This window comes from Vulpes vulpes, chromosome 9, assembly GCF_048418805.1.
Source record: "Vulpes vulpes isolate BD-2025 chromosome 9, VulVul3, whole genome shotgun sequence".
Classification (NCBI taxonomy): Eukaryota; Metazoa; Chordata; class Mammalia; order Carnivora; family Canidae; genus Vulpes; species Vulpes vulpes.
Genome location: NC_132788.1, coordinates 76,741,450 through 76,760,952, shown reverse-complemented (window position 1 = coordinate 76,760,952; position 19,503 = coordinate 76,741,450). Strand labels below are relative to the sequence as shown.

Below are 19,503 nucleotides of genomic sequence, written 5' to 3'. Positions count from 1 at the left end.
CAGGATGCTCCTTACAAGCCTCTTTTCTCCTACATTTGCAGAAAAGCAGGAAAGAACCAAGTTCAGAGGGCCATCCCTAACTGTTCCTCATTGTGTAGTATACTTGATACTTTATGGCCAGTCGCCATGTTATTCCTGAAAGACCTTGTGTGTGGTCTGGAAACAAAAGCACTGGTTGGGGTTTCTGAAGGACTGTAAGTGAGAAGCAGAAAAGAGAGCAACCAAGGAAGATTCTTAAGTCTCTGTTGTAAGCACTTGGGTGAATAGAAGTACCCTGTATTTAGATGGTTAAAAATCATTTCTCAAACTTTGGGGGAAGGGGGGCAGGATATGGGGAAGCCGTGATACGGATAAACCCCAATTGACTTATAAGTATTTTTGTAATCTGAGAAAACTCACAAAACTTTATAAAAGGTAATAAACAAAGCAATAGGATGGTATATGAGTCAGGATTCTCTGGAAGCTCTCCAAATTCCTCTCTGCAACATGGGGAACATCTGCAAATTCCTAATATGAGATGTCATAATAAGGGGAAAAAAACCTTATTATTCCTGGCCATATAAATTCTGCTTAAAGGCATCACTGGCTACCACAGATATATGTTGGGCTCTCAAAAACTGAGTCAGTTTGATATACCAATACTTCCTCTATTTTTACTTGGCTCAGAAAATTTAATGAAATTATACAAATCCCTGAAATCTAATATTTTTATGTGATAAGATTGTGTAAGAGGAGGGGGTGGAAGCGAAGTTTGGAAAATGTGGTGACAGATGGCAAGTGGGCTCAGGCACATAGTGTTCCTATATATAGGGGAGGGGACAATCTGGTTAATCAAGGGGAGGGGGGAGCATTTTTAAATTTAGATTCAAGTATTTTATATATTCAGCAACATAATTTACTGAGGCAGCCTAGCTGGATAGAACTTTTAAATATTTTTTTGGTTGGGGGTGGGTTGTGTGATACATATTTTCAACAGTTTTACATATTTTTTATGACGTCTACATTTAAAACTCAGATGATATCTACATGCATTGAGTATGTCTTTTAAGAGAGTGCTGAGAATATCTATTTCTAGAGAGAGTTCCTTCTGAGGAAATCTGATGACATTTTAAAAATTAGGGTCATCATAACTAATTTAGCAACACTAGAAAATTAAAGTGAATGTTCACAATGAAGATAACTTTCTAGTTCAGTAGAATGAACAACAGATTGGCAATGAGGACACTGGTGATTGAGACCCAATTCTAAGTAACATAAGGCAAGGTAGATTCTGTCATCTTGCAGAAGTCATTTCGGTGCTTTGGGTCTTAATCTTCTTATTTTTAAAATATGAGTTTAGGAGCACCTGGGGGGCTCAATAAGTTAAGTGTCTGCTTTCAGCTTGGGTCATGATCTCAAGCTCCAGGGATCAAGCCCTATGTCAGGCTCCCTGATCAGCAGGGAGACTGGTTTTCCTTCTCCCTCTGCCCTTCCCCCCCACTGCTTGTACCCTCTCTGTCTCTCAGATAAATAAATAAAATCTTTAAAATATGAGATTGGATTAAATAATATTTGGGATATTTTTAGTTTTATATCTCCAATATTGTAGGAATGCTCTGTTAATTGGGATCCTTTTGGTTGTAAGTAACGAAAGCCCTACTCAAAGTGCCTGAAACTAATCACATGGTAAGTCTAATATTGTATGGACTTTAAGGGTGGTTTGATTAAGTAAAGGACATTTCTTACCATGTGCACACTTGGCTCTCTATGGTATCAGCCTCGTGCTAGGCTGGCAACCCTTTAGGATCTCCAAGTGCCTGTTAATGACTTTGAGTCAATGACCTGCTTCATCGTTCAGGTCTGAACAAAAAGACAAAATCATTTCCTGAATCTATCTTAGAGGAATGGAGAAGTGTCTTTACAAATCTCTCCTCACATATCATTGGCACAAATTAACATTTGTGTTCATCTCTGATCATGGCCAGGGAATGGGGCTGCCCTGTGCCATATGGGAGATTCCTCAAACCACCAGTTAGCTCAAGGGATTATGTCTCAATGATTGAAAATCAGGAATGGGTGATATATATATAAGGGAGGCAACCATGAAGTTACTAACCATTTCTTGCTTAGAAAACCTAAGTTTCACATAATCTATACAGTTAAATAAGAACTAGGAATAAAATCCAAATGAATAAAATAGAGGTTTACATGGTAACTATGATCATATCAAGCACTTAGTAAGCATTCAATAAAGATGCATGTATTGGGCTAACTTTAAATTGGTTAAACACAGAGAACATGCCTTGTAGTTGGCAACTAATTAACAGAAATCATATTTCTGGAGTTGCTATAGTGACCAGAGGCCCACTGCAGTAAGTTTTTGTTTTAGTACAGTCATTTTCAAAGTTGGATGCAAATTGGAACACACAAGAAGCTTTGAAAAATACTGTTGCCTGGGTCCCAGCTCCAGCAATCCTGGTGTGATTGATTTGGAGTGGAGGTCTTGACATTTAGAGATTTTAAAACTCCCCAGTTTATTGTAGTTCACAGTCAAGACTGGAATCTCTGGTTTGGTGCATCCAAGTGGGGGCATGCTCAAATACATTCTACCCCTTAGAGTCACATCCAAGTTTCCCTTCAACTCCTTTTTCTTATTCCCTTCTCTTCTACTCTAAACTAGTAACTGCTAGATTCTCCTAAGCCGGGACTCCCAGAGATATCACATGGTCCCCATTACAGTATGAAAAAACCTGAATGTGAGGGTGGAAACCAAGAGTGAGGAAGGCCTACTGTCAATATGGTGTGTTAGGAGAAAAGGACAAAAGGGTAGATGAGAGAAAACAAGAAGCAGTGCAAAAAGCCTTTCTCTCTGGCACTGGGATGTGGTTGGTGATGCACATTTAGGCATTCTCAGACTCAGATTCCCACACAAACACCCATACACACACAGACACATCATCTGAAATTCTTCCCTGCCTCCTCCCTGCTCAGCCCACTGCCAACCGCTTGCTCAGAATATTGCTGCAAATTCATAAAACACCTAAAACATGAATAAATGAGAAATGGCTATGTTTATTCATTCACTCACATTTTCATTTACTCATCTATTCTATAAATATTGATTGAGCACCTACTATGTGCTAGGTACACTGCCAGATGGTGAGTGAGTAGTGATAAATAAAACAGGAGGCTATAGCATGTACAAAGGCCCTGCATCTGGAAGGTATTTGAAGGATACAAGATGGCGTAATGATTATCTTGTTCAGTTCTTGAGCTCTGTTCTTTGAACCTTGTTCATTGAATGAATACTTGTTGGATGAATGAATATCTGAATGTGTTACTGAAAGAAGATCAGAACAACTGGAGTATGGAGAGTGTAGGAGTGGGTAGGGAAGACTAGAATGATACCTAGGTTGGAAATGTGTGGTATAAATTGGTTATGTTGGGCATATAGTCTATGGTTCCAAAACAAAATCAGACATTATATCCTATGCATTGGAAAACTATTGTGTATTTTCAAACAGAAAATGATAAGGACAGGGGAAATTAAAGGAATTAAAAAGAGCCATTTGGACAGAGAATAGGATTGTAAGAATGTTCCAGAAAGAGGGAATGGGATGTACAAAAGCTGGGAGCCAAAAAAGGCATAATATGTTTGATAAACAGGAAGGCAAAATGCTTTATTTGAAGATAGAGAGACGAAAGATAGTCTAGTGGCGAGACAAATGAATAGACAACTATGAAACAAATATATGAATAGACATATGCTGGAGCAAATGCACTTGACATTGAATCTTATAGGACTGCAGAGGAAGAGTGTCCAGTCTAGACTTGGGAAGCCAATCGCTTCTTGGCCTTTTGGCTAAGATCAAGTATAGACTTGGGAAGCCAAGAAATACTCCGTGGAGAATGAAATATCAAAACCAAATCTAAAAAAGTGAGTTGATTTAGGAAATGGAAGGGGAAGAAGAAAGGCAGGGAGAATTGGAAGGAGGAACAGAATATTTCACACAGAAAACACTGAATCTCCAAAAGCATAGAGAAACATCTAGAAATATAGATCTAGGGGCATCTGGGTGGCTCAGTTGGTTAAGCATCCAGCTCTTGATTTCAGCTCAGGTCATGATCTCAGGGTCATGAGATTGAGCCTCACACTGGGCTCTTCCCTCAGCACTGGGTGTGGAGTCTACTTGAGATTCTATTTCCCTCTCCCTTTGCCCTTTCCCCACTTCCGTTCATGTTCTCTCCCTCTCTCTCAAAATAAAATCTTTTAAAAATTTAGAGCTAAATCTTAGTGATACAGATTACTCGAAGTTAATTTTAAGAGTTTATAGACTTAGAATGTCAGGCACTCTAGTACACACCCTAACAATAATCTTTTGCATTAGGTATCAATGAGGCAATTTAAGGGAAGTTATTTGCATAGGATCTAACAATTAGTAAGTGATGTGGCTGAAATCCAGAGTCCATTCTCTTAGCATTTCTATTATATTGTTTTACTGACAAAGTCAAAAAATAAAGAAGTCGAAGGAAGGAGGCTCAAGGAGATACGGATTATTTTTATATGTAGATATAGAAATACACATATACACTTCTATTTTTCTGTATTTTTTTTCCTATTTCTGGAAGATATCTTTTCCCCATAATTAAAATTCAAACCAGAAAAAAGAGATAATCAGCCACCATATTGATACTAAGACAAAGACGGGAAAAGAAATTTAGTTGAAGATAAATTAGATACAAACTTAGGGTGTCAAGAAAACTTAATGGAATTTAAGCCCACACCAGGCAAAGGGGTTTATGTTTGTCTGTTGTAGTTAACCATTGGTATCAGGTGGGATCCTTTAGAAAAAGAAAAACATTCCTACAGTTAATTCTTTGTCTTGCATAGCAGAAAATTTACTGGCACAAAAGTAAATTCAACCACAGTTTACAAGCTACAAAGAGATGTGGAATATTTAGAGAAAGGAAAGTACTTTATATTGGTTATGTAGATTAAGGTCATCTTTAAAAGGATAATTACTGACATCAGAAAATGTGATATTTTCAAAGAAAAAAGCAAATCATAAAATGTATAATATATTAAAGTACAATTTTTAGAAAAACAACAAAATGAAAAGAGGATGTTTGGAAAAGGATTTATGTCCACTTAAATGTGAATACTGCTAACTTTTGTGATAGATTATAGATGACTTTAAAATTTTTCTATTTAGATCTTGAGTTTTCTGCCTTTTAAAAATATGAACGTAGGGATGTGTGTGTGGCTCAGTGGTTGAGCATCTGCCTTTGGCTCAGGTGATGAGCCCTGGGTCCCAGGATTGAGTCCCCCACTGGGCTCCCTGCAGAGAGCATGCTTCTCCCTCTGCCTATGTCTCTGCCTGTCTTTCTCTCTGTCTCTCATAAATAAATGAATAAAAAAAATCTTAAAAAAATGAACGTATTGTGTTCATTTAAAAAACAAAACAAAAACAAAACAAAACAAAACAAAAAAAACATAGACCCAGGATGGAGTCATTTTGCTAGACCAAATCATCAAACCAGGGCTTAATACCTAATCTAATTGCAGTTTCAACCTTTCCCAGAAATGCAGTCTTAACGGAGTCAGGAATCAATGGTCAGCATTAACAGTCAGCATCAATGAGGTAATCTGTCATAGAGGCCTTCTCTCCATCCCACCCCGTAGGAAGATGAGTTAACCTACCTAAAAAGACCCCCTGCCCTTCCCCTAAGGGAAAGTGCTTGATATAATCCTTCCTTTTCTTTTGCTGGTAAATTCTTTGCCCCACCCTCCTTTTTTATAAAACCTTCCATTTTGGACATCTCCTTGGAGTTCCCCTCCACTTGTTAGATGAGATGCTGCCAGATTCATGAATCATTTAATGAAGCAAATTTACTTGGTTGAATTTTGCTCTTTAAAACTTTATAAGTAGGAAAAAAAATCAAAGTACTTCAGTCCAAAAAAACACATATGAAAACATTATTAGCTTTAGTCAACACTATAGTTATAATCTTCAATATTCACTCCCTTTTTCTCATTATTATCTAATTTTTCTTTAAGGACCACACCTGCCTTTCTGCATGCATCTCTTCTGGGGGAAGCTGATCTCTTTCTCTATTTGGGCATATGCTATGTGGTATGGCTCTAAGCCTAACGATGTGGTCTTTTCTCTCTGCCAAGGTAATTGGCTCAGTTGATAACAAGGAACAGCAAGTGACCCAAGTTAAACTAAAGAGATAGGAGAAGTAGTTTGCTTGGGGAAGCTCAGAAAGACTTTTCCTTGCTCATCTGACAGAACTCAAAACACTCCTTTCTGTTGCCCTTATGTTGGTGAAGAAGCTCATAGCCCAGACAGCTGTTGGCAGCTATGTTTGATCCATGGAGAGGAGCCTGCCTTAGAATGGACAGCTTAAAAGGCAGAGAGAGAGAGAGTTGAAAATGAGCTAGGTCCTTGAAGGCTTAGTGGAGTTCCTGAATCAAACCCATGGAGTTTGGGAGGTGAACCCTACCTGTAAGAAATCATACATCTTCTTTATTATTGTCTTTGTGTTATTTTCTGTTAACTGAAACCAAGCTTATTCTGGGTCCTTGTTTCTATGTTATCCTTGTCCTGGAAGGTTACTGTCAGGTAATTTAAGATCTTTCTTCCGGCTTACAGAAAATTATTTGATGTCACTGGTTTTATTTTCCTGGACCTAGCCGGCATATTTTCTGACTGTGCTATCCAATACAGTATCTACAAACCATATGTGTCTACTTAAATTGAAATTAATTAAGATTAAATTAAATTAAAATTTCATTGCCTCGGTTGTACTGGCCACATTTCAAATGCTTAATACTTACATGTGGATAGTGGCTACCATCTTGGCTGACATAGACATAGAACATTTCCAGAATTACAGAAAGTGCTACTGGATAGTGCTGACTAAGAGAGAGAGAGAGAGGCAGAGAGACAGCCATTAAATGAGGAGACTTGTGTTCTAATGTCCCCCAGGCCACTAAACTCAACATATTCCCTTGGGTAAGCTTCTTCCCTTTCTTAAGTCTCTTTTATTTCCTCTAGAGGAGAGAGGTTGAACTAGCAGGTTTTGGTGGAGGGTCTCTTCTAGGTTCAATGTAATGAAATTCTAAGTGCTTTCTTTTGATTTTTAACATTTGTAGACATTATTCTTCGGGGATCAGTTGTGAGTTCTATCATCAGATCACATTCAGATATCAAATACTGAGAACCAGGGCTGAAAATTTAAGACAGTTTCATTTCTTTTCTTTTAGAGAAAAAAAAAAAAAAAAGTCCGACAGAAATTTAGATGTAGGTATGAATTAGTTTAAACAACGTATGGGCCAATTTCCTTGACTTAGTTTCATACTAATTGACTACACAGAACGAGGTAGTCATCCTGAATATGTCACCACTTTATAAAAACATGCTATTGGTTACCAAAAGAACTAGCTTAAAAGGTACTGGGGAAGGCACACCATCTACTTATTTCTAGAGAAAACCATCTATTGTATATGCCATCTTGATAGTGAACTCATATTTTACTTTTGATTGATCTATTATTATTCACTTATTTGTGCGAACATTTGAGTGTGTGCTGTATGCCAGGTACTGTATATACCCAATTCTGAAGATACAGTAGTAAATAAGATACTAGTTTTCCTTGTTCTCATGATAACTCTAGTAAGGAGATGAAGCAGGTATCAAGCAAGCAATTCCAGAAATAGTTATTTAGAGTGCTGGTTAAGACTGTATGGATGATATCCCGAGGGCTGCAAGAGCATGTACCAGGGGGACTTGATCTCTTTTGAGGCAGAAGACTACCTGGAAAAATTTCCCTGTCCCATTCAATGACCCAAGAGAAGACTGCAGTGGGAGTCAAGAGTAAAAGTTTTGTAAAAGATGAGGCCAGAGGAGTAGACAGGGGCCAGCTGATGCAGAACCCTCTCAACCATGGTCATAAATTTGGGCGTTATTTTAAGCACAATGGAGAACCACAAAGAGGTTTTTAAATACAGGCGTGGCATGATCAACATGCATGTCAAACACACATTCCCTGTTGCTACAGAGGGGGGACAGATGGGTGGGTGGTGCACATTTGAAGGCATAGGGAAGTATTATCATAGTTTAGATGGAAGATGATGGCAGCCTAAACAAGGTATTTGAATAAAGAGGGAGAGAATGGTCAGATTTCAGGCATAGACAGGAAGTCAAATTAACAGAAAGTGATAGGATGTGAGATTTTTTGGAAAGGGAGAGGGGAAAGACAGTCTTCATTTCTGGCTTGAACCATTGGGATTAGGCAACAGTGATGATGAAAACAACTATGGATGTATGAGTTTTATGAACCCTAGAACTCATATTATTGTTTTTATAATTATCATCAAAGCAGTCATTCTCATGACCTTTATGTGCTTATAATATATGTTCATTTTCTTGTAATAAAGAGACAACTTGGTCTCTAACATAACAGTTTGTTTATTACTTTTATTACAGAGAAGAAAAAGAAGCTGTTGTTTCAAATTTCTCTTTGTTCTAAAGGAAGAATAAAGAGATGAGAAGTAGAAGAACAAAAGAAATGACCTTATTCTTTCTTTTTCTTCTGCCTGGAAGACAGACAAGATAAGCAATGAGGAATTATAATTGATAAAGTAATTGTGGAGATAGGCTGCTAGAGGTGAAAAATGGGGTAGCCTTCTGCATGAAGGTTATCTTTCCTTCCAGCCTGAGAAAAATTTTGTCTTCCATTTCCCTTTTCTTGCAGTTCCTGAAAATTCTGCCTTATGTATCCAGATCCAAATATAGAACTAAGCATCACTAGTTTTACAGAAAATGATTTAGCCTCTGTTCATTCTCTGTTACTATTAGTGATTCTTATTCTCTATTGAGCAGTAGCTTGGCTTTTTTATTTGTTTCTTTGCTGTTGTTTTGTTTTTTACCTTATGGATGCTATGGATTTTTAAGAAATAACTTTTCTCTTCTTAACTTTGCTAGATAGTACAAGGAAGCTTAGAGTCAAAATAGTGCCTCCTCTGTATGACTTGATGGTTTACAATTCATGTTCAAACATGACATCAGGCTCAACTTTGTTTACTTGCTCTTTTTTCTTTATTATGTAAATTATATTGTTTCTTGCTAATATTGCTTACCTATATTTGATTAGAGCTTAGGTTCTAGGAATCAAAAAGATAAGTATGAATCATAGTCCTTCAACCTTATTAGAAGTGTGAGATTAGTTCAAATATTTCTCTGAAATTTGAATTTCTATCCATAAAGTAGAGATCACTGAAATATAGATCTATTAGCACTTTTGTAAGTATTAAATGAGGCACTGAATGTAAAGGCTCAGCCAGGGATTGGTATATAGAAAGAGTCCCCCCCCAAAATGGGTATTAAAGTAATAGCATCATCATTATTATATATTATATATATTATATATTACATCATTTATATATTATATTATCATATATTATATATTATTATATATTATATTATTTGTATATGATATTATTATGATATTATTATATATTATATGGTATATTAATATATATTATATATAACCTCGATCGTTGATATTTATCTATTATTATAACTCCTGTTTTCTTATTTTTCCTCATCTGCTTTCTCTTTGTCATGCTTTTCTTCTTCTTAGCTTAAATATATTTTGAAGCAATGCAGATATAGAACAGAGAAATAAGGCAAGTATATACACATCATTTAGGCCCCCAAAATAAGACTGACAAGCTAGGCATATTGCTGTCTATCTGGTATAGGGCACATAGGACTGCTTGGTAGATTGGAAAATTTCAGGTGAGTCCTAGAAAAAAATTGTAAAATAACACAAATGATTTACATACACAAATGGGAGAAAGATAGGGTAACATTATTTCTTAGCCAAGGGAAAAGGTATATTGCCTTCTCATGATCATGATTTAAAATAGATGTTTTCAGCCAACTGATAGGTAGCCCCAATGACTACAGAAAAAAAGAAATTGGGCTTCAGTGCTACAGAAGGCATATAGAGAGAAGGTGCTCTGACAATGATCCTTTCATCCATGCCTCCATTTTCATTAGCCAATTGAAATGAAACAAGAAAAAACATCAGGGTTGGGAAATCACAACCAAAATGTGTTATTTCAAGAAATGTGATTTAAATGGTGTACATGTAAACCACTTTAATTTGGATCAGATTGAAACTTGGCATGTTTCTTAGTCCAGATGTAATATATTTAAATTCCTTTAGTTGTTTTTCAATTTAGAAATATGCATAGACAAAGTGTTGCATGCCTCAAATTTTTGTCCTGTATATTTGTGAATTAAAATTAGCCAAATCATTATTAAGTGGACTGTTCTTAAGCTGAAGTAAGATGTCTTTTCTTTAAAAAAAAAGATTTTATTCATTTATTTGAGAGAGAGTGAGAGAGAGCATGAGTAGGGGGAAAGGCAGAGGGAAAAGTAGACTCCCTGCTGAGCCCCTAGTGGTGCTTCATCTCAGGACCATGGTCAGGACCATGACCTAAGCCAAAGTCAGATGTTTAACCAACTGGGCCATCCAGGCACCCCGGAGAGCTTTTATTTCTAATGCTAAGAAATGAGAAATGTGGTAATCAGGAAAATGAGGGATTTTCTCCTGGTACTTTATGCCTGGATAGGAGAGTTGACTCCTTCAGTGGGTTTCCTAGGTAACTTAATAACACAAAGTATAGGGCAGCCTGGGTGGCTCAGCAGTTTGGCACCACCTTTGGCCCAGGGCATGATCCTAGGGACCCGGGATCAAGTCCCACGTTGGGCTCCCTGCATGGAGCCTGCTTCTCCCTCTGCCTGTATCTCTGCCTCTCTCTCTCTCTGTCTCTCATGAATAAATAAAGAATAAAAATATTAAAAAGAAACCCACAAAATATATGTCAGGTTTTTTTTTTAATTTTTAAGAAGACTTTTACGATCATTTAGAGAGACAATAAGGAGTCTCACTCCATAGGATATAGTTTTCTACCAAGAAATCCCCTTTGGACATTTGTTCTCAGTCCTCTTCCTTAACCTCTAATATATAGGTGTCTCTGCCTCTCTGTCCCCCACCACTTTCTTTCTACCTCCTGGTTTTCTCCTTGTTATATCCTCTATCTCTCTATCTCACTTTCTATTATAGAGGGTGATTTGCTGAAAATTCTTGGCTATTTAAGCATTCTGAGGGTTTTGGCTTTTACCTCCAGTAATTTTCATTGGGCTTTTCTTTGGAATAAATGTGGGTTCCTCCACGGGGCAGAGTTCTAATGAATAGACTTTTCTCTGTTTCACATAAACAAATGTGCATATACATAGACACTGTATTTGAAATGTGTATCTTTAGGAGTATTGCCTGAATCATGGTTTGAATACCCAGTTGCTTAGTTATCTTGAATTAATGCAACTGGATGAGCCAAAAAAAATAGTGCTATAGTCCTTTGTCTTTTGCAACATTGTGCCTGCATGATAAAATAGTTGAGCAGGATACAGCCACATGAGTGATCAATTTGTAACTCTTGGTTTATAAAAATCCTAAGGGATTCCAGCAGCAATAATCTAATGCTTCGGGTTTATTACTGTTCTATTAAAAAAAAACTCCAATGTATTTCTATTACAAGGGGCTCTAAGAAAGCAGCAACTTGGTTTGATGTGCAGACTGCTGTCTCCTCAGAGCTTAGGGCAGCTAATAGAACATAAAAATTGAATTCATACATTCAATGTAAGTTTGAATCCTCATCAGAATACACTAGGTTATGCTACAATAACAAATAGGTCCTAAATCACAATTGCTTAAAGAACAAAATACTTCTTATTCACTGTGTATATCCAATATGGGCTGGTAAGGAAAAGGAGGGCTTGTGCCCTTTGTGGACACTCAAGGATCCAAGCTGACATCCAAGTGGCTAGTCCCTGTTCTGGAGGCAAAGGGGGCTGTTCAGCAATACAATGCTCCAGCCTCAAAAAGACACCATCAATTCTGCTGATACTTCATTGGCCAGAACTTTATGACTTGCTCAACTGTAAAGGAATCAGGAGACACAATCGTACTATGGCCAGATGGTGGAAAGGCCCAACTTCTTTGAAAGGTGTGATGGTAGTTTTGCTTTCACAAAATAGTTTGGGGGCACCTGGGTGGCTCAGTGGTTGAGCATCTACCTTTGGCTCAGGTCATGATCTCTAGGTCCTAGGATCGAGTCCCACATCAGGCTCTCTGCAAGGACCCTGCTTCTCCCTCTGCCCATGTCTCTCTCTCTCTCTCTCTCTCTCTGTGTCTCTCATAAATAAAGAAAAAAACAAACAAAAAATAGTTTGGAGGATAAACTTAATTGCCTTGGATAACAATATTTGTTGATGCTTATATTATTTAGGACAAAGGGTCATTGGCTGCAATACAATGGACTACAAGTTATTTGGAAGAAAAAAATGGAACTATGTTAATATTCTTGTTCCATCACATGTATATATATATATATATATATATATATATATATATATATATATGGAGAAAGTCACTTAAGCCTGAAAGAGCCAAACTTTCTTCTAGTCTTTTTTTAAAAAAATATTTATTTATCTATTCATGAGAGACTCAGAGAGAGAAAGAGAAGCAGAGACATAAGTAGAGGGAGAAGCAGGCTCCCTGCAGGGAGCCCAATGTGGGACTTGATCCTGGATCCTGGAATTATGCCCTGAGCCACCCAGGTGTCCTTTCTTCTAGTCTTTAAAAAAAAAAAATTAACAATGCTTATCTGAGTGCCTTGAACATAATCCTTTAGTACATCTTTCAAATTTATTAGATTGAATTAATTTGTAGATAAGTAAATATGTTTAGCCTTAATTTAATTCATAGAAAGGAAGAATATAATGGTTAGTTTTTTTAAATGGTAGCCTTTATTAGTAAATGTGAACTTCCTTTTAATTTGACTGCATTAGCATAGCAAAAACAACCCCCCTCCCCCCAAAAAATGTCATGGGGTGAAGACTATCTTCTGCACTTCTATATTTCAAAAGCCTGAATGTACTCAATATATACCTGAATGAATAATACTTTTTTTGAGATTATCTTAATGGTAAAAAATGAGAAAATGTAATGGTTAATTTTGAGGAATTATTTTAACCATGAAGTATTTCTTTTTAAGATTTTATTTATTTATTTATTTATTTATTTATTTATTTATTTAGGAAAGAGAGCATAAGCAGGGGGAAGTACAGAAGGAAAAGGAGAAGAACACTCCTCACTGAGCAGGGAGCCCCTCATGGGGCTCAATCCTAGGACCCTGGGATCATGACCTAAGCCAGAAACAGATGATTAACCAACTGAGCCACCCAAGGGCCCCAACCATGAAGTATTTTATATGAGTGTCTAAGACATGGGGTCTTGCATCAGATCATTGGGGTTTGAAACCTGCTCTATCACTTACTAGCTATATTACCCTGAACAAGTTTGTTAATCTTCCTGTTCTTCTTAGGGTTCTTCATCCATGAAATGGAGATAAGAATAATAATACTTATGGGGTTAGGAAAAAGGATTAAATTATACCTTGTAAAAACATACTATAGAGTAGCACCACTCACAGTAAAGGTCTAATAAACATTAGCTGCCACACTGCTGCTATTTGTGTCTTGATACTGCACAGCTGGTGTATAATTTCTGTATATATCACCAACACAACAATAATGAACCACAGAAATGAAACATGCACGACTAACTAGATCTTTGGTGTTGTTAATGTGTGTGTTGTACAGTATGAAAGACTAGTAGGGAAGACTGATACATCTGTAGGATCTCTCACTCTTTCACTCTATGTAACATGAGAAAGGTGATGGTTTCCAAAGTCACATTGTAGCATCAACTATTCTTTACTTTTTTTTTTAAGATTTATTTTTTTGAGAGAGAGAGGAAGAGAGTGGGGGAGGTGCAGAGGGAGAGAATCTTCAAGCAGACTCCTCACTGAGTGCGTACGTAGCCTGACGTGGGCCTGGATCCCATGACCTATGAGATCATGACCTGAGTCAAAACCACGAGCCAGAGGTTCAACCGACTGAGCCACCCGGTTGCCCATTCAACCTTTCTTTATAACACTTGTGCAAGGCAGGGATAGGTAATCTGAGGTATTTCAAAAGGTTTGTGAGAAAGGAAAGTTATGAGAACTACTATAAAGTACCAAAAAGTATGAAAGACTAGACAGTATGATCTATGACAGTGGAGATCACATCGATCTTGTTCTCTGCCTTGTCCTCATGCATCTAACACATAGTAGGTACTTTATAAGCCATTCATAAAGTAACTGAATGAGTACCTCAAGAATTAGTGCTCATGGACTCTATAAGTGAAAACTAGGTCACCTTATGTGCATCGTTAATGTTTAGATACAATCACACTTTTGTTTCTGAGGAAGAGAGTGTCCTAACCATAGTACTAGGAACAAAATGCTCAATTTCTGAGTGTTTCCTCTCCACACCCCAGCATGTTATTGGAGGGAGAGGGAAATTTTTAAAAAATGCTTTGAACATATTTCTTTGTCAAAACCCAGTCTTCAATGCTGAAAATGACATGTTTCTATTTATCAAACATGTTCAAAAACCTCAGAAGGTTTTTATTGGGCTTATGCATATAAGCATCTATATTGTATTCCAAGTATGCCATATTCCCACATATAGCTGCCAAAACAATCGACAGACTTAAATTTGTATAAGCCTAACAATATTTTTGGTTAAAGTACTGGTTCAAAGAACACGAAGAGGTAAGAAATGGCCTGTAGTTCACTTTTGCATTTACTATTGGAAGCCTAACACCCATGAACACTATCACAATCTTGCAGTATGCCTTTTCTTTTGTTTCTCCTTCCCTCTTTACTCTTTTGGCAAATGAACGGTATCGGGAAAAGCTCTAATACAACATACCAGGCAGTATAGTGTTAAAGTGCTGCTTGAGTTGCTGAAGAGTTAGTGGGCAGGCATTACAATTCACTGTAGCTGTAATAGAGGGTAATGTCACTTTAAGACATGTGATACTTTACAGAGGAGGGATGTATTGAAACAGACTACTGCTACTTACAGCACCGTATAGCAGCCCTGCTCCTACATTTTGCTGCCTTACTCTGCCCCGAATGCATGGGACTGGGGATGTTCCGTCATTAACTATAAACTGATTCTCATCAGGATCACTTCAAAGGTCTCATCAAGCAGAGGTGACGCCAGGAGATGATTTAAAGGTGAAAATGACAAGGTTTCCACCCCTCAAACCTTGGCTCCTTTTCTGACAATACAGGCTGAATGAACCTGATGTCTTCTTTACTGTGGAAATAGCATTGGAAGAGAAAAACATATTTTTTTTAAATCCTGATAAAGAAGATTATTGGGAAGCTCTTAAAAAAAATCTCCAGTTGTGCACAGATGGATTTTAGAAAGTGTTAGAGCTTTCCAATGAACACTAATAGAGTACTCTGCTCTTGGCTGGATCTTTCAGGTAAGAAGCCTCTTTAAGGATTTAAGATTCAGAAAGCAGATTTGTAACCTATTCAGTCATATCTAGAGAACTATGTAAAGCTGGATGCATTATTTAGTGGAAAACACCTATTAACATAGAGACAACCTCTTGGTGAGAGAGTGAGCAAGGAGAGTGATATGCAGGAACCTTGCTTGGAAGTGATACTGAGAATTGGAGAAAGTTAAATTAAAAAAGGGAAAAGAAGGAAAAAAAAGGGAAAAGAAGGAAAATACTGCAAATGTGAAGTCACAGCAATCTTTTTAGGTGCTAAAAGCTATGGAGGTGAAGAAATGAGCAAGAGAAAGCAGAGTCATTGAAAAACTGTTAAGTTTTGATTGTGGTAGGCTTTTTTTTTTTTTTTTTTTAAAGTTTAGATGAATTCCTAGTGCATTTTAACTGAAATTCGCAAGTAGTCAATGCATGCCACAGTCACCTCTATTTTGTCTTTCTATCATTTGGAGGGTATTTTGAAAAGGCCCCTAAACGCATTCCTAAGATTCACAGAAGGGGTGTTGCTATTTATCTCTTTTGAAGAGAATGCATCTATGTTATACTGATTGTTCTGAAGACAATGAGGCTAAATCTGTTGTGTACAAAAGTAAACAGCGGGCAGCGAAACTAATTATAAAGTGAATGGTCCATCTGAAACACAGAGTGAGGCATGAAAGGCACCATGCTGTTGCAAATAATGTTTTCCTACTTTGCACTTAATTATGGTTGTCACCATTTGTCTATTATAGTCCTTAACCCCCTTTTAAAGACTGCATCTCCCTCCTAAAGCCCAGAAATTATCTTCTATTATGTCTGTATACACACACATACATACAATGTATATTTCTGCTTTCTGAACATCACAGTTTTTGAAAGAGTGCCAATTTCCATGGATAAAGAAACCACGCTGGGAGGTCACTAGCAGATTTTGAATGTATAGTTGAGATACTTATAGTGTATAATTTAACAGTGGAAAAATTCTTAAAAGGAACAATCCGGTTCGCAAAGCTCTCTAAGAGAAAAAGAATATACTTAACTGGATTCTCGTGTAGAAAATGCTTCCATATCACTGGCTGAGTAAGGACGATGCTTCAAGTTTGATTAATTTGGCAATATGAAATGCAGCATAAGGTGTTGTTTGAGAAATTGGACAATATGCAGCGCAGTTGAGCCTCTGTAGCTCTAAGATCTTTATAGGTGCAGATAAGACTGTCAAAGTTTCAGCGCCTGAGAAAAGGTATATGTTCATCCATAAATACATACACCACCTGTGTATGCATATTCATCAACACTATACAACACATGCCACAATGGGATCTTGGGAGGCAAAGTAATATTGTAAATTATGGCTCGCTCTAGGATGGAAGCATAGATCTTGCATTTGAAACTCATTCTGGCTGAAGACAATTCCTTCTGATTTTAAGTCCAGCCAAAAAGACCGGCTCTATCAGGAGATTACAACATGCCTCTGAGAAATGATTACTTAGTTTAGAAGACAGCAGAATGATTAAAAATTCATGACTGTAGAATTAAAAAAAAAAAAGAATCCACTCTTTCCTTTCAGGCTTATGTCAGACTTACAATGAAGTTAGAACCAACAGGAGTATGCAGCTTTTCAATGCCTGGAATAACTATAGTTTAAAGATCATCGTGTAAAACAGGATGTATAGTCAGGATACTGTGTTTCAAACCGCCTAACCGGTAGTCAAAAACTTTATTTATGTGTTTTGGCAGTCCTTGGAGTTTGGTTTTGCAGAATTTCTAAAAGAATTCGTGATCTATTGGAGAGGGCTTTCCTTGAAGCCCACTTCATGGCATGACCTCTGCTGGGTTATTAATTCCAGCCGGCAAAGTAGCAAAGGGGACATGACGTCCGAGACCCTCCTTCCTCATCAGTGGGACTGACTGAGCTGGGGGCTTGAAGCTGGGGGTAATCGTTGCTGTCTCATGTTCTCTTTAGAGAATGGCAATGGTCTCTGCGATGTCCTGGGTCCTGTATTTGTGGATAAGTGCTTGTGCAGTGCTCCTCTGCCATGGATCTCTTCAGCACACTTTCCAGCAGCACCACCTGCACAGACCAGGTAAGTGCCTGGCTAGCTCCACTGCAGCCTCCAGTCTCAGCGCTGTCACCTTAACAGATGGTTGAATGTAAGTGACAGAAAGTGCTAGAGTGCGGGCAGCTTGCCTCTGAATTCCAAGACATATTGTTGGCTGGATACTTTGGGGAAAGGTGAGGGGGATAATAAAATGCCTTAGAAGTATTTCTTACGAATTTCTCAGAAATAAAAAAAAAAAAAAAGATTTCCTCTAAGAGCCTCCCTACACTCTAACTCACACCTTAAAAAAGTCTAAGTCATTGGTTTTTGGATACTTTGGCCAATAGCAAAATACTCTGCTGACGGTGGGATAACTTGCAAGGCGGCTTTTTAGAGAGGCTATATATGATGTTTGCAACCAGTACAATAATGTGTCTATACTCCCGGGATATCCTATCCAGTGTCCATACTATAATAATGTTGGTGTGTACATGGCTAAGAATTTTTTGGGAACGTTATTGCCAAAACTAACCTTGGAAGTAGTTTGTTGATGAAAAAAGAAATGTAAAAATAACTTACTATTTCTTGTGTGGTTTAATTTGTCTCCTTTCCTTTCTCCCTTCCTTCACTTTCAATTCTTCCAGTTTGTTCGGTGGCTTTTTTTTTTTTTTTCTCTCTCTCTCTTTCTTGGCACTTTCAGGAACAAGTTCCCTTTAGCCTGACCCCCCCCCCCCCCCCCCCCAGCCCAATATTGAATTTTGATTTCCGGACGCATTTGTCTTTCTTCGTCTTTCTGTTTAAAGTGTGTTTCTTACCCTTCCATGGCCTCACTCTTCAGTCTGGATTTTATTCTCTTTCTTTTTGCCTTTCTCAGCCCTCCAGCTCGAAGGTCCTTACCCTCACTGGTTCTCTGAAAAGATTTCCTTCCATATTCTGTTTGGCGTCAGCCTTGGGATTCGTTCACACCCCCCCCCCCACCTGCGCCCCCCTGCACCTGCGCCCCCCCGCCCCCGCCCCAAATCGCCGAGTCCGGGCCCTGGGGACTGGTTGCACCGCCGAGCTCCTGATCTTCAGGTCTGAACTACTGCCAGCCCTGCATCCCCTCTCCGATGCCCTCCTGGCCTCCTCCCAGTCCTAGGGCCGGCTCCCGCGGCGCGGTGCGGCGTCCACGCCTTTGCCTTCCCGGGTGCGCAACCTGCCGGGGCAGCGGTGCTGGGCTGGTCGGCGTCGTGGTCCAGCCACACCTCCCGGGGATCCGCGGGTGGTCCCGGGGGCCTCCCCGGGGCTCCGCTTCCAGGCTCCGGGCAGGACGGAGAGAGCGAGGGTGCAGCCCGGGGTCCTCCCGCGCGCCCGCACCGGGCTGCAGGGAGCGCGCCGGCTGGTTAGCTGCGGGAGCTCGCGCACCCTCCCCCCAGGAGGGGTGGGGGGAGGGGGAGGAGGAGGAGGGAGGATGAAGGAGCAGGAGGGGGAGGGTCTGCACGGCCGGAGCCCCGGGCAGCATCAGGCCCGCGGCCACCCTCCCTCCCCGCGTCCCGGGTCCCCGAGGGATGGCGAGGGAAGGCGAGGGGGCGCTGCCGGCCCCGCAGGTGGGCGTGGACCCCGCTCGGCCGCCCCCGCCCGCGGGTGCAGTTCTGCCTCTGGGCTCTTCAGCCCCGAGTCCCAGGCTTCCGTGCCCAGGTGGGGGCAGGGCGAACGTGGGTTCGGGAATCTCCGGCTCAACCTCCAATCGGTTAGTCCCCCAGCCTGGGCTGGCGACAATGTCTGATCCGTCTCAGTCCTGCAAGGAACGCGGGAAATCTGCCTTCATTGTAATACTTAACAGTAAAGAATTCCTAACAAAAAACAACGATTGGGAGTGTTTTAGGCACCTCTCACGCGGTGCCTCTTCGTGCGCACAGAAGGAGGTGGAATGCCCCCCTGCACCCCCAGCAGGCGCCGCCCCCACCCCCACCCCACCCCCACCCCGTGCACCGCCCCCAATCTTTCTGTTGCCCGGGAGACTGAAGTTCTG

At 39.4% G+C, this 19,503-nt stretch overlaps 1 protein-coding gene across 2 annotated transcripts in view; it reads left to right on the top strand.

The window, feature by feature from the left end:
* Positions 1 to 14,892: 14,892 nt before the first annotated feature.
* TAFA1 (TAFA chemokine like family member 1) overlaps positions 14,893 to 19,503 on the top strand; it is a 484,626-nt gene continuing 480,015 nt past the window's right edge. Inside the window, exons 1-2 of one of the 2 annotated variants that reach the window (XM_072720498.1) lie at positions 14,893 to 15,444; positions 17,417 to 17,537. In XM_072720498.1, the coding sequence (XP_072576599.1) occupies positions 17,420 to 17,537 (118 nt within the window). In that variant the 5' untranslated portion in view covers positions 14,893 to 15,444; positions 17,417 to 17,419. The remainder of the gene's footprint in view (positions 15,445 to 17,416; positions 17,538 to 19,503) is intronic. The other variant, XM_072720497.1, reaches the window with a different exon arrangement.